At 49.8% G+C, this 20239-nt stretch overlaps 8 protein-coding genes across 8 annotated transcripts; 6 read left to right on the top strand and 2 right to left on the bottom strand.

Annotated features, from left to right (window-relative positions):
• Window positions 1-463: 463 nt before the first annotated feature.
• On the bottom strand, window positions 464-3613 carry EDB91DRAFT_1251752 (uncharacterized protein; the record flags this gene model as incomplete). Its single annotated transcript, XM_041323424.1, has 8 exons — window positions 464-1552; window positions 1610-1707; window positions 1769-2012; window positions 2062-2256; window positions 2309-2382; window positions 2434-3346; window positions 3399-3556; window positions 3604-3613. The coding sequence occupies 8 exons, from the start codon at window positions 3611-3613 to the stop codon at window positions 464-466; spliced, it is 2781 nt and encodes a 926-aa protein (XP_041173881.1).
• A 215-nt stretch (window positions 3614-3828) lies between these two features.
• On the top strand, window positions 3829-5677 carry EDB91DRAFT_1151645 (PIN domain-like protein). Its single transcript, XM_041319443.1, has 9 exons — window positions 3829-4152; window positions 4201-4374; window positions 4422-4472; window positions 4519-4671; window positions 4719-4849; window positions 4906-5053; window positions 5104-5168; window positions 5216-5399; window positions 5447-5677. Exons 1-9 carry the CDS (start codon window positions 3862-3864, stop codon window positions 5498-5500), a joined length of 1251 nt encoding a protein of 416 aa, XP_041173880.1. The 5' UTR covers window positions 3829-3861; the 3' UTR covers window positions 5501-5677.
• On the top strand, window positions 5678-7456 carry EDB91DRAFT_1151644 (uncharacterized protein). Its single transcript, XM_041319442.1, has 3 exons — window positions 5678-5979; window positions 6035-6615; window positions 6671-7456. The coding sequence occupies exons 1-3, from the start codon at window positions 5685-5687 to the stop codon at window positions 7241-7243; spliced, it is 1449 nt and encodes a 482-aa protein (XP_041173879.1). The 5' UTR covers window positions 5678-5684; the 3' UTR covers window positions 7244-7456.
• Window positions 7457-7521: 65 nt separating this feature from the next.
• Window positions 7522-8541, top strand: EDB91DRAFT_672321 (uncharacterized protein). The gene is made up of 3 exons (XM_041328044.1): window positions 7522-8047; window positions 8103-8265; window positions 8335-8541. The coding sequence occupies exons 1-3, from the start codon at window positions 7565-7567 to the stop codon at window positions 8343-8345; spliced, it is 657 nt and encodes a 218-aa protein (XP_041173878.1). The 5' UTR covers window positions 7522-7564; the 3' UTR covers window positions 8346-8541.
• A 1509-nt stretch (window positions 8542-10050) lies between these two features.
• On the bottom strand, window positions 10051-10989 carry EDB91DRAFT_1058065 (kinase-like protein; the record flags this gene model as incomplete). The annotated part of the gene is made up of 5 exons (XM_041314128.1): window positions 10051-10290; window positions 10345-10572; window positions 10621-10658; window positions 10710-10740; window positions 10792-10989. Coding segments are annotated over 5 exons (735 nt in total), but the record flags the coding sequence as incomplete, so codon positions are not given.
• A 1584-nt stretch (window positions 10990-12573) lies between these two features.
• EDB91DRAFT_1151634 (arginase deacetylase) lies at window positions 12574-15160 on the top strand. Its single transcript, XM_041319441.1, has 8 exons — window positions 12574-12608; window positions 12670-13278; window positions 13337-13552; window positions 13601-13657; window positions 13712-13872; window positions 13924-14135; window positions 14188-14449; window positions 14502-15160. Exons 2-8 carry the CDS (start codon window positions 12672-12674, stop codon window positions 14868-14870), a joined length of 1884 nt encoding a protein of 627 aa, XP_041173876.1. The 5' UTR covers window positions 12574-12608; window positions 12670-12671; the 3' UTR covers window positions 14871-15160.
• Window positions 15161-15344: 184 nt separating this feature from the next.
• Window positions 15345-17357, top strand: EDB91DRAFT_1226533 (integral peroxisomal membrane peroxin-domain-containing protein). The gene is made up of 5 exons (XM_041320987.1): window positions 15345-15834; window positions 15884-16079; window positions 16140-16754; window positions 16816-16958; window positions 17013-17357. The coding sequence occupies exons 1-5, from the start codon at window positions 15411-15413 to the stop codon at window positions 17150-17152; spliced, it is 1518 nt and encodes a 505-aa protein (XP_041173875.1). The 5' UTR covers window positions 15345-15410; the 3' UTR covers window positions 17153-17357.
• Window positions 17358-17728: 371 nt separating this feature from the next.
• Window positions 17729-19883, top strand: EDB91DRAFT_1251746 (WD40-repeat-containing domain protein; the record flags this gene model as incomplete). The annotated part of the gene is made up of 5 exons (XM_041323423.1): window positions 17729-18796; window positions 18850-18918; window positions 18980-19234; window positions 19289-19516; window positions 19575-19883. The coding sequence occupies 5 exons, from the start codon at window positions 17729-17731 to the stop codon at window positions 19881-19883; spliced, it is 1929 nt and encodes a 642-aa protein (XP_041173874.1).
• Between the last annotated feature and the right edge of the window lie 356 nt (window positions 19884-20239).

Here is a 20239-nt window from a genome sequence, read left to right as displayed (position 1 = left end):
CATCTATCAACCAGGCACGAGGTCTGAATCTGTTCAGCGAGATAGCATTTTGCAAGGACACTGCGCCGATTGTAACACCTTCGTAACTTTCCAGCGCATGACATCGCCACATGATATGTGCATTACGCAGTACACCCATTAGTTAACCAGCGCTTGGCGTCCTAGCGTACGATAAGGCTTCGACACGAGCGACCTCGGCCTAGTGTGTGCAGTGAGAGCGGGGGTGTGCGAAGTCAATTGTGCGCGGTCCGTTTCCGGGGTGTCGTAGATTAGAGGCTTTGCAGGCAAGGTTGGGGGTCGCGCTACCGGCCACAAAGAAGTATACATATTGAATTCCGCGCATGTGTCTATCGTAGGATAAACAGGATTAAAAAATACACATGAGTAACCTGTTCCGGCAGATTGAAAGTTCAAAACACTCACTAGCCTCGTAATCGTAAGGCGCGCAACCGGTCCCGCTAGATCAAGGCGGTTCCAATTTAATGCCACCTTCCCCTATCTCCCCAATATCAGCACTCCCATCCCGATCCACAATCTGACGGAGAGAAGCACGCGTCAACGATCGTCCAAACTCCGGCGGCACGCCCACTCCCGCCAAACAAAGCCCCAACACATCTTTCAGAGCAGTCGTAGTCGTAGTCGTAGTCGTGGCGAGCCCACCACCATTGACGCCAGGATTAGGCACTGACAGCCCTCGTAAGACATGTCCTGGAGTGAGAACAGACCCTACTTTCCTCCCTCGTTTAGTCCGCGTCTTGCCTTGTCCGGCACCACCAGAACCGGCACCACCACCAGAAGCAATCGCCATATCCCGTTTTGCAACATCCACTGCAGACCGTACAAGGACAGAAATAAATGGTTTGAGCACAGCGGCTAATAGCGCTGACGGCGCAAGCGCTTCATCAACTTCTGAATTTGTGTGACGGTTGTCTAGGGAGGGGGAGGGGAGATCGGGAAAGTGTGGGAGGCGCAAAGAGCCGACGCTCATATGAATAGCAAGAGTGAGGTCTGGCGGATTTAGCGAGACGATCTGCCGGGGAGTGTACCGCCAAGGTCTGAGCACTGGAGAAGAAACCGAGGAAACCAGAGGCTGATGCGCTAGTCCTGCCGTTCCCCCAGCATAGAGGGCAGATTCGAGTCCACCTCCTAAAATCTTCGTCAAATCCACAATAGGTATTCGTAAACCCCGCTCAAGTTCCTGCCGCGGAACGATATCGCAAACCCAAACTACCGTCTCGTCAAAAGTAGGCTCCTTCTTCACTTTTGTCGTGACAGCAAGTGCAGGGTGCAAGCGTTTCTTGATGCCACAGACGACGCAGGGTTCATCGACGGGCGAAGGCGTCGATTCTTTCTCTTTCTCTTTCTCCTTTTCTTTCTTCTCTTTCCCACTCGGGACGGGAACTTCGGTCTTTGCAGAGGAACGCGGAAAAAGCCCCGAATCTTCTAGGAAGGCATAGACATCGCCTACAGTGAGTGAAATCAGTTCTGCAGAGTCCGAGGCCGAAGCGGCGTGCTGGACATAAAGTGCTTGCAGCGCTCGTGCTCTTCCCCACTACCATCAAACAATTTTCAAAACACCCAAAAACAACAATGCCTCAAAAATACGTACTTCGATAGCCTTGCGTCTCCCAGGCACAAGCGCCAGAAGATGCGCCGGCGAAGGGACAAGTTTGTACGGTACTTGCACGTGTGTACGGAACTTCATATCTATGGTCACGTCATATCAATCAGAATGGAACACGTGTAACGCTGGCTAGAAGAATAATACCTTTGAGCGTCATAGGGACCCTTGGTAATAAACTCCGCAGAACCTTCTCATATCCGAATTCATCTCCAGATTCTTGATGTTTGGCCGCAGATTGCCTTGTACTTTCTGCAGGTTCACGTTCCAAAGAAGGTAGAGGCGGTGTAGGTCCAGAGGGGGCAGGGAGGAGGCGTGTCCCTCTGTCGAGTTCGACATCGAGGACTTGTTCTGAACCGAGGACAGAGCTTCCAGAGTTAGCGGGGTCAAGCTACGTGAAGAGTGAATGCGAGTGATGCGAGCACAAAAGTAAGACATACATCAATCCAGTGTTCTACTTCCATTCTCCCGCCACCAGCCCACTCCATCACGACCTTTGCAAGAAAGGGCTCAGAAAATGAGCCTATGATGGCAAAGGGTAATTTATCCACGGTACAAGGCTGTCGTTGTGTGTTATCAGATGGTGCCACTGCCAAAACTGTCAAGCGTATCATGAATGAGGCCAGAGGTATCGACTATAAGCGAGATATATCACAAGGCTTAGAGGAGGGGAAAGGATGCACGCACGTAAGAAGGAGCAGTCACACTGAGCATCCAACGGTGAGTATGCGATGGCGGAATGCTTAGATTTACCCGCCGACCTGCGCAGATGTCAAACTCCAAAACGAAAGTGTAGAAAAACGGGAACGAACCTGGAGAGACATATAAACTTCTATCTGTGATATGGACACGAGCGGTGATATGGAAGCGAGAAGTCGTGCTTCCTGGTATTGCAGGGGCTGCCGTGTTCTCTGTATCGTTATCAACAAATGCGGGCACGTCAACAATAAGATCGAGTTCAGGACGAGCTCTATTTCGATGCGGATAAGCCATTCGCCAAGGGTGACCACCCTCTTCTCTCCTCTCAACCCCTTCCCTGCTATCCAAACTGGGAGACGGCCTAAGCGGGGCAGTGTCGATGATAAGAATGTCAACTTCCGTATCCTCCTCATAAGCATGTATGCATCTTCGTTTCGGAGTTCTGCCCAGAAATGGAGCAAGCGCAGGGGAGTCTGCATGTAAACCGAGGGTGCGTGAAAGAAGGGTGCTGGGTATCGCCGCTCCCTGCCGTTCCTCGGGAAGAAGAGGAGCAGGTAAATTAACACCAACAGCACGTTCGAACAACCGTTGTAGGCCAACAACACTACCACCCCAGGGTACTTCAACACCTTCCTCCTCGACTCGTTCCTTCTCCGCATCGTTACTGGAGGGCACCGGAACAGCGCAAGCAGTAATGCACGCGTCGTGGCTGGCCCATTCAATGCCATGGGCAAGTCGCGCATGATTCAAGAGCCCTTGCAGTGTGGTGAACTGTATGCGAGTACAAGTGGGACAAGTGAGAACGGCAATCTGCTCATCGACGTCTATCTGTGAAGGGGGGAGACGGATATAGAGCAGCTTTTTCTGCGGGTGGAGTTTCGTTGCAGTGGTACGCGTAGGCCTGACCTTTGGAGGTATTCGTTCGCGCTGAGTTGTGGCGACAGGGGAGAAAAGAACGGAGGGAGGGAGGTTCAGTGTCGTCATATAAGGGCTCTTCTCGATCAAAGAGGAATGCGCAAGGTGCCTCTACAGCGTTGAGAGCGTCTAGAGCGGCTTCTTGAAATTCGTCTGGTGCTACATCAGGAGTTGGAGTGGACAAGTCTCGAGCGAGAGCTTCTTGTAGCATAAGAGCCCATGTTATGCGAGAGTTGATGGTGTTTAGAAGACGTTGGCGGATAGCAATTTCCAGGTCGATCTCCTCAGAAATAAGCTGGCGTATTCCAAGGTCGGCTTCATCTAAGAGAAATATCAGACGCGGGTCATCAAGCTAACAATCCACCCACCTTCTATCATGGATTTAGTTTCAGGGTCAACGTCGCGGTCCTCGTAAAAGCGCCTGCGTTTGTGTGGGGGAGATTCGACCACATCATGTAGGGAAAGTGAATAGGCTCATGTACACCCATCTATCGTCGCTACTGGCAGAGGGGAACAGGACCAACCCCCGCACAAGGGGTCGAAATTCGCGTTGTGTCACATTCACGTCACGCGCAAGCTGTCACACGCCTGCTCACCACCATCCACGACGATCAAGACAACCAACAATGGGTATTAAAGGACTAACCGCGCTCATCTCCGAGCATGCCCCAAAAGCTATCACAGAACACGACATAAAAACCCTCTTCGGACGTAAAGTCGCCATAGACGCGTCAATGTCCATATACCAGTTCCTTATTGCAGTCCGTCAAAAGGACGGAGAGATGCTCACGAACGACGCGGGAGAGACGACGAGTCATTTGATGGGTTTTTTCTACCGTACTATACGTATTGTCGAGAATGGTATCAAACCTGCGTATGTATTCGATGGCAAACCTCCTGAACTCAAGTCGGGTGTGGTATGTGGCTGAGTTATATCGCTGTTCATCGTCCTCACTTTCTTATAGCTCTCGAAACGGTTTGAAAGGAGGGAGGAGGCCAAGGAAGAAGGTGAAGAGGCTAAAGAAACAGGCACTGCAGAGGACGTCGACAGGCTCTCCAGACGAACGGTCAAAGTCACAAGAGAACACAACGAAGAATGTAGAAAGCTATTGAGACTCATGGGTATCCCTGTTATCGTAGTATGTCTCTTATCTACTTCTCCGCTCAGCTGATAACACCCTCTCAGGCGCCATCCGAAGCCGAGGCACAGTGTGCAGAACTCGCTAGGGGAGGAAAGGTCTGCAACTCGTCGTTCTGTAAATGTCGGTACTCACCAAACCCAGGTATATGCGGCAGGCTCAGAAGATATGGACACCCTCACCTTCAACGCACCCATTCTCTACCGACACCTCACCTTCTCCGAGGCAAAGAAGGCACCCATAAGCGAAATAAACCTCTCGAAGGCGCTCGAAGGCCTCGAGATGGAGATGCCACAGGTCTGTTCCATAGGCACTCATTCATTCCGAAACTGAAGTTTTCCAAGTTTATCGACCTCTGTATATTACTAGGCTGCGACTACCTCGAGCCAATAAGAGGAGTCGGACCTAAAAGCGCATTAAAACTCATACGAGAGTACGGTGGACTCGCGGGCGTAGTCGAGCATTTGCGAGAGAAGTATGTGATTCCAGTTGTGAGCTTCATCATGTCTCTGACACGGTTACTTTACCCAGGCAAGTAGAGAAGGAGGAGAAAGCTGTCGACGCAGAAGACGGTGCCAAGAAGAAAAAGGGAGGCATACAGGTCCCCGATGAGTGGCCCTGGGAAGAGGCAAAGAAACTTTTCCAAAAACCAGATGTAGTCCCAGCTTCTGAGGTCGAGGTATGATCTGTCCCTCTACTAATTAGATGTCCACTTACGTTTCTTGCCAGCTCGAATGGAAAGACCCAGATATCGATGGTCTCGTACAGTTCCTGGTCACTGAGAAAGGGTTCAAGTAAGCCTGGTCTTCTACCCACCAACCGCCAACTGACGCACATAAAGTGAGGACCGAGTCCGCAAAGGTGCCGAGAAGCTACAAAAATTCTTAAACGCAAAGCAACAGGGCCGCCTCGACGGCTTCTTCTCAGTACAACCGAAAACATCGCCGAAGAAAACAAAGGCCGACGACGCAAAATCAGGATCAAAAAGCAAGACTGCAAAAGACGGAAAGGGGACAAAACGAAAGGTAAGAATTTGTACGAGATCCAACGGTCTTCATTGACGTCATTCCAGGCGGACGACAAAGCCGGGGCATCAAGCAGCAAAAAGAGCAAGACGAAGAAATAGGCGTAGCACAATTCCTCTTTCGCTTTAATTATTTGCTACGTGTTTTCCGACGTCTGCACCATCTTATTAATGTTTGTATCACAGCATGTATTTCTCCGCATTGTACAGTAACATTACGCCCATTCTTATCTGATTAACCCTGCAATCTAACGACCATCTCTTCTGAATCCTTCTATCACGCACGATGTCCCATAATCACCAAACACGTGTAGTATGCGTTTCTGCAGGAGTCAATGACCGTTTCATTCAGCGTGATCAGATCGCAAAAGGTGGAGTTAGACAGGCACGACATGCAAAAGGTCGAACGCAGGAGGCCTCGTGTTTGCCTCGGTTTCGGGCGCTGGCCGAGAGTGGCACATGCACATACACATGCCAGACTCCTGACTTTATCCTCGACATCGACAAAGGATTATCTCATCGGGGTACACCCAAAGCCCGTTGTCCATCGCGGAAAATGCGGTATCGACCGTCAGATAGCGGTGAGTATTACCTGGTTCTCTGGGAGATCCACCTTAACTCATCGATGAACATAAGATTCATCTCATGACATTATAGCCGTCAAAGCCCCCGTGGCTCGCAAACACAGACATCCCCGAGCACCAACGACAGTGCAGATCGTGGATGATGACTTTGACGCTGTGACCCATGACGACTTTGAGACTGCATCGGAGAAGCGGGGGTATGATGGCGTCACGCAGGTGCATGTCCACAAGGATGAGGTGCTTAATGGGGCCGCACGATATAGCGGCGTGTATGGAGAGTGGGCAGAGAGACATGAGGTTAACCATCGGCAGGCTCCTGATCTGCAACAGGATGAATACCTTTATGCCGAAGAACTTGCGAGGCGGATGCTTGATGCGGGGCTCAATGATCAAGAAAGCGAACATTCCTCGCAGAAGCAGCAACAACACAATGGAATCGTGCAGCGCCATACGTCCGAGGCAAGATCGGGAGACGTTGAACGTGGAGGGAAGGTCTCCATGTGGAGGGAAGATGTTGCGAGAAATGAGAAGGATGAATTTGGGAACGTGGTCGGAAACAAGGGCGGTGATACCGCCCAACGGATCCAGCAGTGGCGAAGCAAATCACCGCCAGCTTTACCCAGAGATATAGAGGTCTGTGTCTTATTATCATCAAATCGAGCATGACGTTGACCACCATAACCTGCAGAACCTGAAGCAAGGTCTCAGAAGAAGCCGCTCGAGCGTTTCTCAGACATATCGCTCAGAGAGATTGTACACACCTTCCGATCTCAATGCAAACTGGTCACCTCAGGTGAAGAAAGGAACCACGTCGAAACGCGACAAACGGGGTGGCCCCCCGAGCCCTACCCGTTCGGAACGGATATACACGATGGCTGAGCTGAAAGCGCTATCCAAGCATGCTAGAACCTCACCATTACAACCGCAGCCGACTACTTTTTTACAAGAACCACCACTGACAAGGAGTAGCAACAGCAACTCACCTCCACGCAGCGGTAAAAGCTGGCCTTCCCCACCCGTCATGGGTGTACGTTCAACTTCCACGTCATCGGTTGAAATGGTGCTTGCGTCTTGCGAGCCAACGTTGCTTCACATAGCGCCTGTACTTGCCGGTCTTGGTATTCGGCGTGAAGAGCACCTACGGGCGTTCGCCCGATTGCGAGAAGAGACGCGAGATAGGGAGATGAAGGAGGAGGTGTTGAAGAAAGGCGTGACTGTCCTTGAGTGGGCGATTTTGATGGACAAACTTCAGTCTTTCTGATGCTTACTGGCAAAGAACCGGTTTACTTTGGATAGCGTACGGTACAATATATAGCGATTCTTTCATATAGGTGGGTTCTGTGAATATTTGATTGCATTCGACCATAGTCTCCCTGTAACAGGATTTAACCAACATTCGAAATTACCGACAGGCGGACGTCACCGGACCGACAGCGTCACCCCCTCATATGGTACTCGGTCGTACAAGCGAGTTTGTCATTATTTGTTCCCGGAGACGAGCGCAATTGTTGTGCCCCTATAGTCTTATTAAAGCTTGCATGAGTCTCCTTTGCCTCTCCCTCTACAATGGCCAAATTCTTCGATGATAGCACGTCTGTCACCAATTTCAAGCCACTACCACCCTCGTATGACGCACTTTCGAGGTCTGTTTCACTGGCAGCAGATGATTCCGTCCAATGCAAACGATCTGTATTTTCCTTTCTACGATCCAACCAGAAACCGAGTACTACCGTTCCGAGTACCACAGTTCTACCTACAATTCTACCGTGAAATTGTCTCCTCTCCCGATTTCACGCCTTCCTCTGTCGCCCAAATCGTCAACTCCTGCGCTGCTGCTCTCCCAACGATAGCAGAATTCACCAACCTCTTGCAACAACCCAATATTGAGGGCCACATGGCGCTGTACTTGGCGATCGTAAATAACCAACGGGAAGTCCTTTCGGCGTTTACTAAATTCATTTCCGAATTCTCGCCTGATTGTTCTTCCGACTTGCGTCTTGCATCCATGGGAGCTAGCGATCACGGAATGTTCATGCAGCTAAATTTGGGAAGCAATCTATCGCAAGTACACGGTCTTTAATGCCCCGATGCCAATTAATTCATCGTGCACTATCAGCCAGGATGAGTCTTTGAGACGTTTTTTGGGTTGTCCACCACATGAAATTCAAGTGCATGAAGGGGGTGGACTGAGCGATAGCCACTTCGTTACTTTGTTCCACTTCAGGGTGCTTCAGAAACGCCTACGCATCACACAGAAATTGGGCGTTAAGTTTGTAGCCCGGGGTATGTGGTCCATGTTTTTCGACCTACTCCTCACGCTGATAAGTAGTACCCATGCGCTATTCCCTGCAGGTCGTATATAGATTTTGCGCTTTTATTTGGACCGGAGGGGATGTGGCGCGTTGCATATCATCTTTCTGAGCATAGCTTTCCAGTGCATCCAGACACCGTATCTCTGATAGAGGCCCAAATAGGGCCGCCTGACGCGACCTTAGCACCTCTAAGCATAAAGATGTGATGTTTATCATACACGCTCGTACCTGAGGGGTAGGTTTATTAGTTCGGCCCTTTCGAAGCTACTTAAGGTGTACTGATGGTTTTTTTTTGCTTCAGAGTGTGGTCCTTTGGGGTCATTGACCCTATGTTGGACATTGTCTCGTCATAAGCTTTCTGCCGTGTGATGCTTTTTATTATTCCTATATGGGACTATCCCTTCCCCATTCCTTGGCCAATACGCAGACCCCAATTTACACGGACATCGAACTCGGTAAGGATGCCCCCGATGTTCGGAAGTGGTTGGGTGATTGACTGATGGACAAGTAAGTCCTCTCCCATAAGCCTCCTCAGTTCGATCCGTGTTGCAGAATGTGCAGGTAGCGCTATTTTTATCCATGACATGACGTGTTTTGTGACTCTCCTCCTTGGACCAACTGCGTTGTTGCAGCAATTCTATATATGCTGACTGCGATAGCACCCTACATGCAAAGCAGGAGATGACGATTAAACATCCAGAAAACTGCTGCCAGGCCAGGTCAGTCAGGCTATCTTTTGGATCCAAACAAACGTTTAGAGTGTTGCATGCAATACGGCTGACCGTGGTATGTTGTCACAAAATAACCGGACTCGATCACCGAAGGGGCTATGTTGTCAACATTAGTCTGCCCTAGCCAGACCAATCGAAGGAAGATAGATCCTGTCGTTCCTTCGTACTTGTGGATATATTCATGTCTTCTCCGGGGTTCTTACCTTTCTGACTAGCACATTTCAGACACCTACCCAACAATCAATCCATCTATCAGCATATCAAACTGCGTTAAGTTTGCCAATCGGAGTCTGGCCACTACGATAAGCATTTCTGAATGATCGTGTCTGCATACACGTGACTTTGACGGGTGCATGTGTTGGGAAATTCCAATACATTAGCGCTAGCTCCCTCCATCTTCTTCGACATAAATTTAAGGTTTGGCATGCTGCACAGACGCAGCTTCGTGTCGCCGATCGATGATGGTATTGAACACGGTCGAGGTGGATTTGAGTGTAGGGATTGTGGATGTCTTGCTCTAAGCTGCGGAGGTGCATGGGTTGTGCATTTTATGCTGCTTCACTGTATTAACAGGTTTCATGATCTTGTCGTATGGTTGCGTGGTTGCGTATCTTGATAGAGTCGGACAGACAGACCATTGGGTCACTAGGGGACGTTCATCGTGCATGTTGTCCTTTTCGGGTCGAGCCAGTCGACATAGACAGCGAATCCCCCGAAGCACCCTTATCCCATGACCTCCCATTGTCTGATTCAGATAAGACTATGACTTTAATCCAAAAAGTGGATGGAGATACCCTTCAACCGCAACCTTACTATTTGGTATGTAATCTTGATTTTACAAACGAGAAATCGTCACAGATGAAGTATCCTACTAGTACTTAGAATTTGTACTTACGGGGACGTGGAAAAGTATGTAGACGACACAATCCAGAGGTGTGTTTGTGTAGCGGTCGAATGTGATTCGACGAGTGCCAAGTTGCTCACAAACATTCTATGGCCCTACTAATAAACGCAAGGTGAGAAGGTTAGACAAGTCCGTTCGACCAACCAATTTTGTGCTCACCTCGATGTGCCGCGACAAACTTCAAAATATCTTCACTGGACGGCCGAACACTGCGGGCGCTCCAGCAACATTCTATCATGTTCCAATGTTCTTCAGCGATCTGAGGCTCCTCCGGGCGTCTAGGTCTTTTGCCATCCACGACCATCACAATAATCTGCATCTGTTGTTTGATATAATAGTAAGGAACCTTCCCCGAGAAAACCTGAAACAGAAATACTTCAGTGGCGGCCACGCAAAGGGACTAATTGAAGCGCACCTGTAGCATTATGCTGCCGAATGAGTAAATATCAGCTTCTTTACTCGGGCGATTTGTTGAAATGCCGTCTTGAGTTTCCGGCAGGGCGAACAGCTCTGGGGCTCCCCACCGAATATTTCCGGCGATGGTAGAAGAGAAGTTTGATGAGCCAAAGAATTCGGATAATACACCAGAAAGCCCAAAGTCCGAAAGACACGCGGTGCCATTCTCCATTACCAGAACATTGGACTGAAAGGTTGTTAGTATTTTATGTGGGAAGGGCTGGTCTCTACGAACCCCACTGAGGTCTCCGTGGACGACTTGATTTGAATGTACTAACGACATGGTCAGCAGTCCAACTATCGACAAGCTGAACGGATACGGACGATAATGCAGACCACTTGCGATATCGAAAAGCTAGCAAAAAATTCATCTCAATAGCTTTTGGAGTGTCGAACATAGACTTACGAGCTGAAATCGATCAGGGATCGAAAGGTCTCGATTGGACTCGAGATACATAGTCAATGATCCATTCTTTGCCCATGGAGACACCATGGCAGTAAACGGACCAAATCCGAGGGCAACCCCATATAATGGGAGGATGTTGTCATGCACAAGTTTCTGCCAGATTCCCAATTCACGCCGCAGCTTCTGATAGAATTGATATCGTGTTTAGCTTTCCTTGAACACGAGATCCAAGTGCTTGCCTTATCTTTCTTGACCCTATCTTCTTCGTCGAAGAAGTAAGATCTAATGGCTTTGACTGCCACATTCTGTGGAGGTTACTGAGAGCCTCATATTTATCTTAAGCCATGTCGGCGAACCTCTTCAGTGATTCCATTCGGTGTAGGCAAAACTAAGACGCCTTTCCAAATATCTCCGTAGCCTCCGTGAGCAACTGGATGATTGGATTCCTTACGAATGTACTGGGTGAGGTCCAAGTCGCTGATTGGTCTGTTACTAACAGAATCAGCAGGTAGTCGACAGATGCTCAGAACTGACACTCATACCTTTGTTCCTGGGCTTGATTAGGTGCAGTAGGCGACATTGCCGCCAAAGGACCGCCTTTTGGTCGTGAGTGCAATCAGATTTGATGTAGGCCAGCGCGGAACTTTGAAGGAAAATTAGTCAGAAGAATGCATAGCAGTAGACTCAAGGCGGGCGGCTGGGCATCGCCGTGTTCAACGTGAGTATTTGAATAGGCGTGCGAGCGGGAAACTACCAAGAGTTTGGCGTTGATGCATTGTTGTGTTATTGCAATACAATAGGCTATGGAAACGATTGAATGGTACACAGTATAGGATGAACGTTGAACGTTAAGAACAAGTGTCAACACATGTGTGCCATATTACTTGCATCTAGATTTCTATATAAGATAACTCGTGTCCGCTGGCCCAATGATACAAACCACAAAACACACCGTAACTCCGTTTGCGATTCTTGACTAGTGGGGGAATGGCGGTTATCGCTGACTTCTGTTACCTGATGTGCCAGAGATAACGAGAGTCACATTCTCACCTTACTGGCATATCGGGTAACAGAAATACATCTAGACTCTGACTTTACATATCAGTTTGCCCAAACTACGTCAGTGGTTCGGTGAGGATCAGGAGTCGGATGTGCCAATGTGAACAGCTCTAGGGAACCTTCCAGACGGGGGCGAGCAGATAAGAATGACGCTGGGTCCGGTGTTGTCATGGAGACGCGTACCGGTGATAAGCATGCTCGTGGGCAATGCGAAGGAAATGCGAACTCGAACAAGGACGCCATGAAAGTTTTGGCATTTGAGTGTTGCGGTCGTAAAGGGCGTCTAGTAATACAGTTCGACGCAAGGATGAATAAGTACATAGCTTTCATTCTAGGAAGGGACAAGCGCTCGCTGCTCACCGGTTGATATTATGCTTTGCTTGAGCCAGGAAGGACCTTTCAATGTTCAAGACCGAAGCTCCATTGATAATGCAACCCTCGAGCCGGCGCCAGCTTGCGCTGAACTCACAATTTCCACAATGAAGTTCCGAAGGAGTTAATCACCTGCAACTATGTAGCTCGAAGGCGACCTGATATATAACAAGTTCAGCTGACTGGTATATCGTCAGGTCACCTTCGAGGTAGTCTATCCGTGGTTCACAATCCGGAGGATCCACCATTAATGAGGCTGCCAGGCAGTGCTGGTCGCCGACTCGCGGTGAGGAAGGAAAGAACAAAGTGCGTGTAAACTAGGGGTAAACAGAGGTAAATAACGCGCTTCACGAGCCAAGTACTACAGATGATCATCGATATCTAAGGTAAGGCTCATCTACTTTAAAATATATATTTTCATACGCAGGAGTTTAGAGGACTTCACAGTCATGAACAATATGAGCACTCAAATCGCAGCCTGTTCACCTATCAAGATAGACTCGGAAGCTGGATCCGAAGTCGACCCACTAGGAATCGGTGCTCCATTACCTGTATCTCAGGTCACCTCAAACCCACCCGAGCCATCGTCATCAAAAGCTCCACCACACGTCAAAATATACCTCCAAGATGATTGTCTGAAGCACCGCTTCATCCGCTCACGAGATACCTCAGCCATCGTGGAGCGACCCGAACGTTTGCGCGCCGTCAAGATTGGGCTCGCTGCTGCCATAGCGCGTATCGAAGAAGCCGAAGGTGCTCTGAAAAACTCAGAGTCACACGCAGACATCTCCGTAGAGGATCAGCTGGCTGCTGCACTTGACAAGATGGATATCGCTACATCCGATGGCGGGCTTATTCGAGCCCGAAGTATTTCTATCGCAAGGAGCACGGCTACGGTTGATCTGTTGGATAATGCTGCTGTGAAATACGTGCATGGAGATATAGACGGGGATGTGTATCTTCGGAACTTGAAAGCGTGGGCGAGGGATAGCGAAGATAATATTACGAAGAAGGGGTCGGAAATGCCGGAGGGTATGCCACCACTTGACCTATTTCGTGCGTGTCTGTCTTGGGGAAAATTCGGGTATGACGCTTATTTTCTGCATGCTTGCAGTATGTCCCTCCTCGATCGACGCTATCCAAGGTGCTATTGGTGCCGTGTGTCAAGCAGTGGATGCAGTCATTGCATCTACTCGCATAAGTGCTTCTGTTGTAGCTACCGGATCTCAACGAGCATTTGTAGCAGTGAGACCGCCAGGCCATCATTGCGGTGAAGATACCCCTTCCGGATTCTGTTTTGTCAACAATGTAGCGGTTGGCGCAGCTCATGGTATGCTTTTTCACTTCAGTTGATGTAAGTTGTTCATTCACTTCGTAGCACACCTCAAGCATGGGATTAAACGTGTTGTGATATTGGACATTGATTTGCATCATGGTAAGTCTTCTTTCAATGGACATTCGTTGGGGACATCACACAAAAATTTGCTAGGGAATGGCACACAATCGATAGTGTGGCAAATCAATGAGGAGACCTACCGACAAACGCTCGAGTCTGAACAATCACCTTCGGAACCGAACGCACCACCTTTCAAACACGGTCCGCAGATATTCTACGGCTCAATACACGATGTTCTCTCTTTCCCATGCGAGGTAAGGACCGTTTCTGTATTCAGTTATTGCGAATAATTGAGCAGCTAATAGGACGGTAAAGCGTCTTTTGTTCAAGCGGCGTCAACGTCAATACACGGACCGCATGGACAGCACATCGAGAACATACATCTGCAGACTTACAGCTCCGAAGCATACTTTTGGGATGTCCTCTACAAAGAACGATATTCTGTGCTGCTGAAGACAGCGTCGCAGTTCCTTGACAGTACTGGTGGACCAGGAGATGATGTCATGGTGTTCATCAGGTGCGTCCATTATATCTCGTACCCATCCCCCCATCGTCGACGGTTGAGACAGTTGTGGGTTCGACGCCTGTGAACACGAGTATCCAAGCATGTCTCGTCATAATCGAAAAGTGCCTACGAGTTTCTATCACCGACTTACTCGCGACACGTGTGCTTTTGCCGATGTGTATGCTCGTGGACGCGTCGTGAGCGTGCTGGAAGGCGGGTACAGCGATCGTGCCCTGAGTAGCGGGGCAATGGCACATGTATGTGGACTCGTTGTGGACACGATACAGGTGGATGAGAGGTGGTGGGAGTTGGAAAACCTCGTCAAGGTATTTTAGCGTTGCAATCCGTCTCTCTGTACCATGCTAAAAGGTATGATAGCTCGAGAAAGCCACAAAAGCCCGTAAACTCGGGCGCCTTTCGCTTGGAGATTCCGATTCCGAGCCGTGGCTTACACGTACCACAGAGCTCCTCTTCCATCTCGACGTCTACCGTACCCCGCCACAGCCATCACGGAATTGGGTGCTTCCAACATCGATGACCCTACGCGAGCGTAAGAAGCCTTCGAGCAACAGCAGCACAACCGAGGTGGCTCGCAACCCCAGGAAGGGTACACACACACCAGCGCCTATGTCTAGTAGTTCTTCGACTTCTACATCTGCGTCTGAGAATGAGGCTGTGAGCCCTCTCATGGCGAAGAAGGTCCCTCGAGTGATTTTGCATGTTAGGCCGCCTGCGGGCACGTCGTGATGGCGGGGTATACGATTTTGTACTTATTATTGGAAGCTTTTAATCTAATGTGTACTTGTTACTGTGATGTGAACAGTAATTTTGCTATTAATATTAGTCTCGGTCGCGCAGAAGATCATGCCAATTGTTCTTGGACCTGAATCTCAAGGCGTCAACGTCGATCACTCGTAGGCGACAGGCTCGATTGCAGGCACTTTTACACCGTTGTATTATACTTGGTCACGCATCGATAGAAAATTGGCTTTAAGCATCACCATATTTTTAGGGTAGCTAAAAATGCAGATTGCAGCACTCGTGAAGAATCTCAGATCTGAGCAGGATATGAAAACCTGTAGGCCATATCCAAACAAACTATGTATCCCAGCTTTTCTCGGGCCACCACTATGTAGTACTGTGATTCTGTGTCCAGTGCCACGGCTGCGGCTCCTTGAAAAGTTTATGGGATAATTATGTAAATGCATTGGGCGTCAATCATCCCACGTAACACAGGCTAGCTAGGTCATTTGTGTTCACCAACGTCCGCGCTAAAAGTTGTTCGCAATGTCAACGTTCGATTATGTAGAGATTCCGCCAGACGTGATTCGTCTGCAATCACCTCCAGGCTCGAGCAACCCCGTACGCCCATTTACAAAAATCAGCACGTCCTTGCCATCATCCTCTTCTTCGCCCGCGCCTCCACCTACAACCAGCACCACCTTTAGCCCGACAAAGTCTCTATCTACCCTCCTCCTTAGCAGCTCTTTTCCTGCCTCGATTCCCGCTTCTGCAACCCCTCGCAAGTCCAGCACAGCTCTGCTGAGCACGAGAGACCCGCTCAGCATTCCAATTACTACCGTCAATTTTAGGAGGTTCGTAGCTAGAGTAGGTTGTGTGTTTTGGTTGCAGGATCGACTGGAGGAGGTGCTTATGTGGAGACGTGGGTGGAAATATACGGGCGTCTGGATCACTGCCTACGCGTTCTTGTGTGCGTGCCATTTTCGTCTCATTCTTGCTTGGTACTCAGTGAACTGCAGGTTATTTCCCTCGTCTAGTGCTACTTCTCCCGCACGCTATACTAGCAGCTATAATGCTCTCGACGTATCCTACCACCTCACCATGCGAATCAACATCAACAAAGAACCCACCTGCTCCAATCGCGCCGCCACCCTCGGAGGGTAGCGTTGACTGGCAAGCAAACCTTCAAGCTATTCAAAACCTTATGGGCGCGTTGTGAGTCTCATTTCTTCCTTGGTTACTTTCTACATATTGTTTATTGCTCTTGTTGCGCAGTTCTGATGTCTACGACCTCCTCTCACCTCTTACTCCCCACCTCATCCACCGCTCCACACATACCTCGCTCATCCTAACGCTCACCCTCCTCTCATTCCTCCTCTTGCTCCCAATCCTACCTCTAATCCCGCTTCGCCTGCTATTCCTTGTCCTTGGGGTGTCACCATTTGCATGGACGCATCCAATCACGCAAGTGCGCATCATACCCCTGCTCAAAGCCGCAGTCAACGGTAGCATCATCAAGGGAAGCAACGCGGGTACTACCTTGACTACTAAATACGCCACCTTGAAAACGAAGCTCCGCCGCTGGATCGACGACGACAGACTCGAAGACAGACATTGGAGCGCTGAGATGCGGGAGGTGGAGTTGTGGGAGAATGAGAGGTGGGCTCCGGGGCCTTCGTCGTCGTCGTCGTCGTTTGGCACGCAGGATGATCTTGATACTGTGGGAGCTGGTTCGAGTTTTGGGTCGGGGTTTGATGTGGGAGCTGGGTCTGGGAGTGCATTGGTTGGTGCAGGAACTGGAACGTGGAGTAAGACACATTTGAGGTCTGCGGATCGTGCGTCGTGGACGAGGGCTAGGGATGGGTGGAGTGGAGTGGGCGGCGAAGTGAGGTGCGTGTTTCTCTTTGTATTGATGTATTTCGAACTTCAAACTGAGTCCCTACGCCCCCAGCAGCAACCTTACGTTCTCGCTCGCACCAGGCTGGGCGTTCGTGGAAACAGAGGGGTGGAAACCTGACACACTTGGGAGCTGGGTTTGTCCTAGTTCTGGTTCTGGTTTCGGCAACGGGGATCCTGTCTTTGGAGCGGACGACAGTAAGTTTGTTATCTTATCATTTGTTTCATCTACCTGACCCCACGACCAAACAGACGGATGGGTATACACCAATGACTATTGGGCCGATCCGCGTCGGACACCTCTCGAGGCATGGAAGGCATCGGGTATGACAAGGCGGAGGAGGTGGGTGCGGAGGGTGTATTTTGATCCTGCATTGGTCGAGAGTGCGTGAGGAGTTCAGGGAATTGGTACGTTCATCATTGTATTACATATGACTGTCACGACATAGTAGACTGCTAAACATAACCATTTACAATTCATTCCCCTGACTGGCGGTGATCTGGTCCAAGTGGAGATTAGCACAGCTAATCGAACGTGCACAGCAAATTACGTGAGGTGTGAGGCAATAGGCGCGAAAAGGTGTGTTGACCGTTGAATGTGACCCACCGTGTCTCTGCCTTGCGCAACGTGTATGCTAACCCATGTAAAGTTAGCTTTCAGGCTAACATGATCGATACCAGGTGGATGATTACACAATGAAAAATACCATCCTGATAGTGGACATCATGGATTACGAATAACGAACCTGCCGAAATCCTGTAAGTATAGCCACATGAACCTGTCCGGCATCGAGGATTAGCGCTGCCTCGTGGAATTCATATATCTGACACATAAAACGCTCGCCCACCTAGCTAGCTTGCCCCCAGGCGAGATACCAGTAGACCAACCGGTGAGTACTGGTCAGTCGGTCGCCCCATCACTAATCACAAACCGACAGATCGATTGACCAGACTGGGACGCCTGAGCTATGGCTTCTCGATATCCTGCAAAGCCGACCCTCGAGGAAGCTTCAACCCTGGCACAATCCGAAAGGCCAAGTCCGAAGCACGAATTCGAGGGACATAAGAACGCCATTCAGGCTTTCGTCTTCTTGCACGACGACGTCCACGTCGTGAGTGCTTCAGGGGACGGCACGTTGCGCAAATGGAACTGCGACACGGGACTTCCTGTCGGAAAACCATGGAAAGGCGAGGGAGGGATCATATATACACTGGCACTTTCACCGAACGGGAAGACGATTGCGTGCGGGAGGGAGGACGGAAGTGTTCAGCAATGGAGCACGCATGGAGAGTTTATCAAAGGCGCATGGATGGGTCATAGTGGTGGGGTGCGGTCGCTCTCGTGGTCACCCAGCGGAGGCCAGCTTGCAAGTGGGTACAGCAATGGAACAATCCTCATTCGAAACGCAGAAGGCGGAGAAGTCGAGTTGCGCCTGGAGCAGGACACCCTGGACAGGGTGTTTACTCTTGCATATTCGCCTTCGGGAGACAGAATTGCATCAGGCGGATCGGACGGAATCTGCATCTGGGACAGCAAGACCGGCGAGCCTGTTATTCGCCCTATTAGTGATTCTGAACTCATTGGAGTCAATATTGTGACCTCATTGGTGTGGTCATCGGATAGCAGCAAGCTCTATTCCACATCCGACAACTTCGCACGTGTATTGGACAGCAGCTCAGGCAAGGTACTCCATCGCTTCAAGCACGATAATATCAACTTGAATCACCTGTCGTCCGTCGCACTTTCACCCAAACACAATGTCCTAGCGTACGTGGGCCATCAAGGTATCGCACAGCTCTGGGACACAGTGTCCCATAAGCCGCTCTGTGAAGATCATAAAGACCTTCGCTGTGTGTCGTTCTCTCCAGATGGGACATACCTGGCATATGGCGGAGACAACAACACACTCACTCTGTGGATGGTCAAAGACATAGTTCCCAAGCTTCCAGGACCCATACCTCAACAAGACCACAGACAAGGGACACCTGAGCAAGGAACTGAACCCGAGTCTCCATCATCATCATCTCACCTTGACGTAAGTATTCCTGTTTGACTGTCAGTCTTGCTTTGCTCACAGGAATGTTACAGGCTGATGCTACGGGGGGTGATGGTATCATTGAGGAGGTTCACGACGACCCATATGACAATTTTTTCCAGGTAATTGAACTCGTGTTCGTCACGCAAAAGGCCCGGTAAGACTGACGACAATCATTTGTAGTCTTCCCAGAAATCTCTTCCGTTGGGATCATCTAGCCCCCACCTGTCCTCGGCTCGCCGCTTCTGGAACACCATCTCTCGACACCGCCTGCCAGCAAATGAGTCCACTCCAGAAGAACGCCCCAAGCGCAGTTTCTTCACTCGTCGCGGCCGCACAAACTCGTCCCTAGAGCCCGCAGCCATGGAACACAACCAACCAATACCAAAAGCAAAGGTTCTGGCAGGAGAAGGAGACGAGGGAGGTGAAATTGATGATGTAAGTCCTTTATTGGCTCTCGCCCACTGTCAGGCCAACATGATGGGCCGTTAGTCCAGCAAGAAGTGTAAAGGCAAGCAGCGGGAAGAATTTCTTGCCGAAGCGCAGAGCCCGCCGCACGATAATCCCGCTCCTCCTGCCGAGTTCGACAGCGAGGAAAATCGCAACCTCTGGAAACGACTCATGCGTGCTCGAGGGAAGGATACTACACCCGCCGAAATGGCTCCGGAAAAGTTGAGACGTCCCGAGGTCATTGAGGTATATGCTGTGCGTGGATTCCAGGTGAGCTTCGGTTCCATCTTCTACAAACCTTTATTCTTACTAGATGTGGAAACAACAGGGAATTGTCGCATTAACACCAAAACGCAAGAAAAAGTCGACGGCAGTGACGTGCAGCGCTCCTCTCGTTGAGGGTCCATCGTCGCAAATGGTCTGTGTACAGGCGAGGCTATCATCGCAGGCTATGGTCGGCAACGGAGCTCAATATTCGCAAGCCACTGGAGGTTCATCATCGCTCACATCCCCATCACAGTTTGTCACCACCTACCCGCCCACCCGTCAGGACTCAGATTCTGATTCGATACAAGGTTCCTGCAACAAGTTCCTCGACAAAATATGTTTTCCTCGCGGGCACTTCCACGACGACTGATAATGTTTGGATGTTTTCATGCGTGCTGCTTCGTTTGAAGCTTGTTCTTTTATTCCGCTGAATATTGCGAAACTCGTCATGCTTCATCACGTTAAGTATTCGCGTTCTTGGGTGTTCAGCCTCGTAACTACATTCGGTCCCGCCGTTACCTATACCCCCACGTCTACCTGCATATACACGCATTTTACTATGGAAATACACTACGGTCAGCTGTACTCAATCAAGTATTAACCCTCGCAGTTCAGAAGCACAAGCGATTCTTGTGTCCTCGCAATGTCCTCGTGCCATGCTTCTCGACGCTCATTAACATTGTGACCTCGATATCATATATGAACGAGAGGAAAACATTCTCGATG

Source organism: Suillus paluster (genome assembly GCF_016628075.1).
Source record: "Suillus paluster strain FC165 chromosome Unknown EDB91scaffold_58, whole genome shotgun sequence".
In the NCBI taxonomy this organism is placed as follows: domain Eukaryota; kingdom Fungi; phylum Basidiomycota; class Agaricomycetes; order Boletales; family Suillaceae; genus Suillus; species Suillus paluster.
The sequence above is the reverse complement of the archived record's forward strand: the minus strand, read 5'-3'. Positions and strand labels throughout refer to the sequence as shown.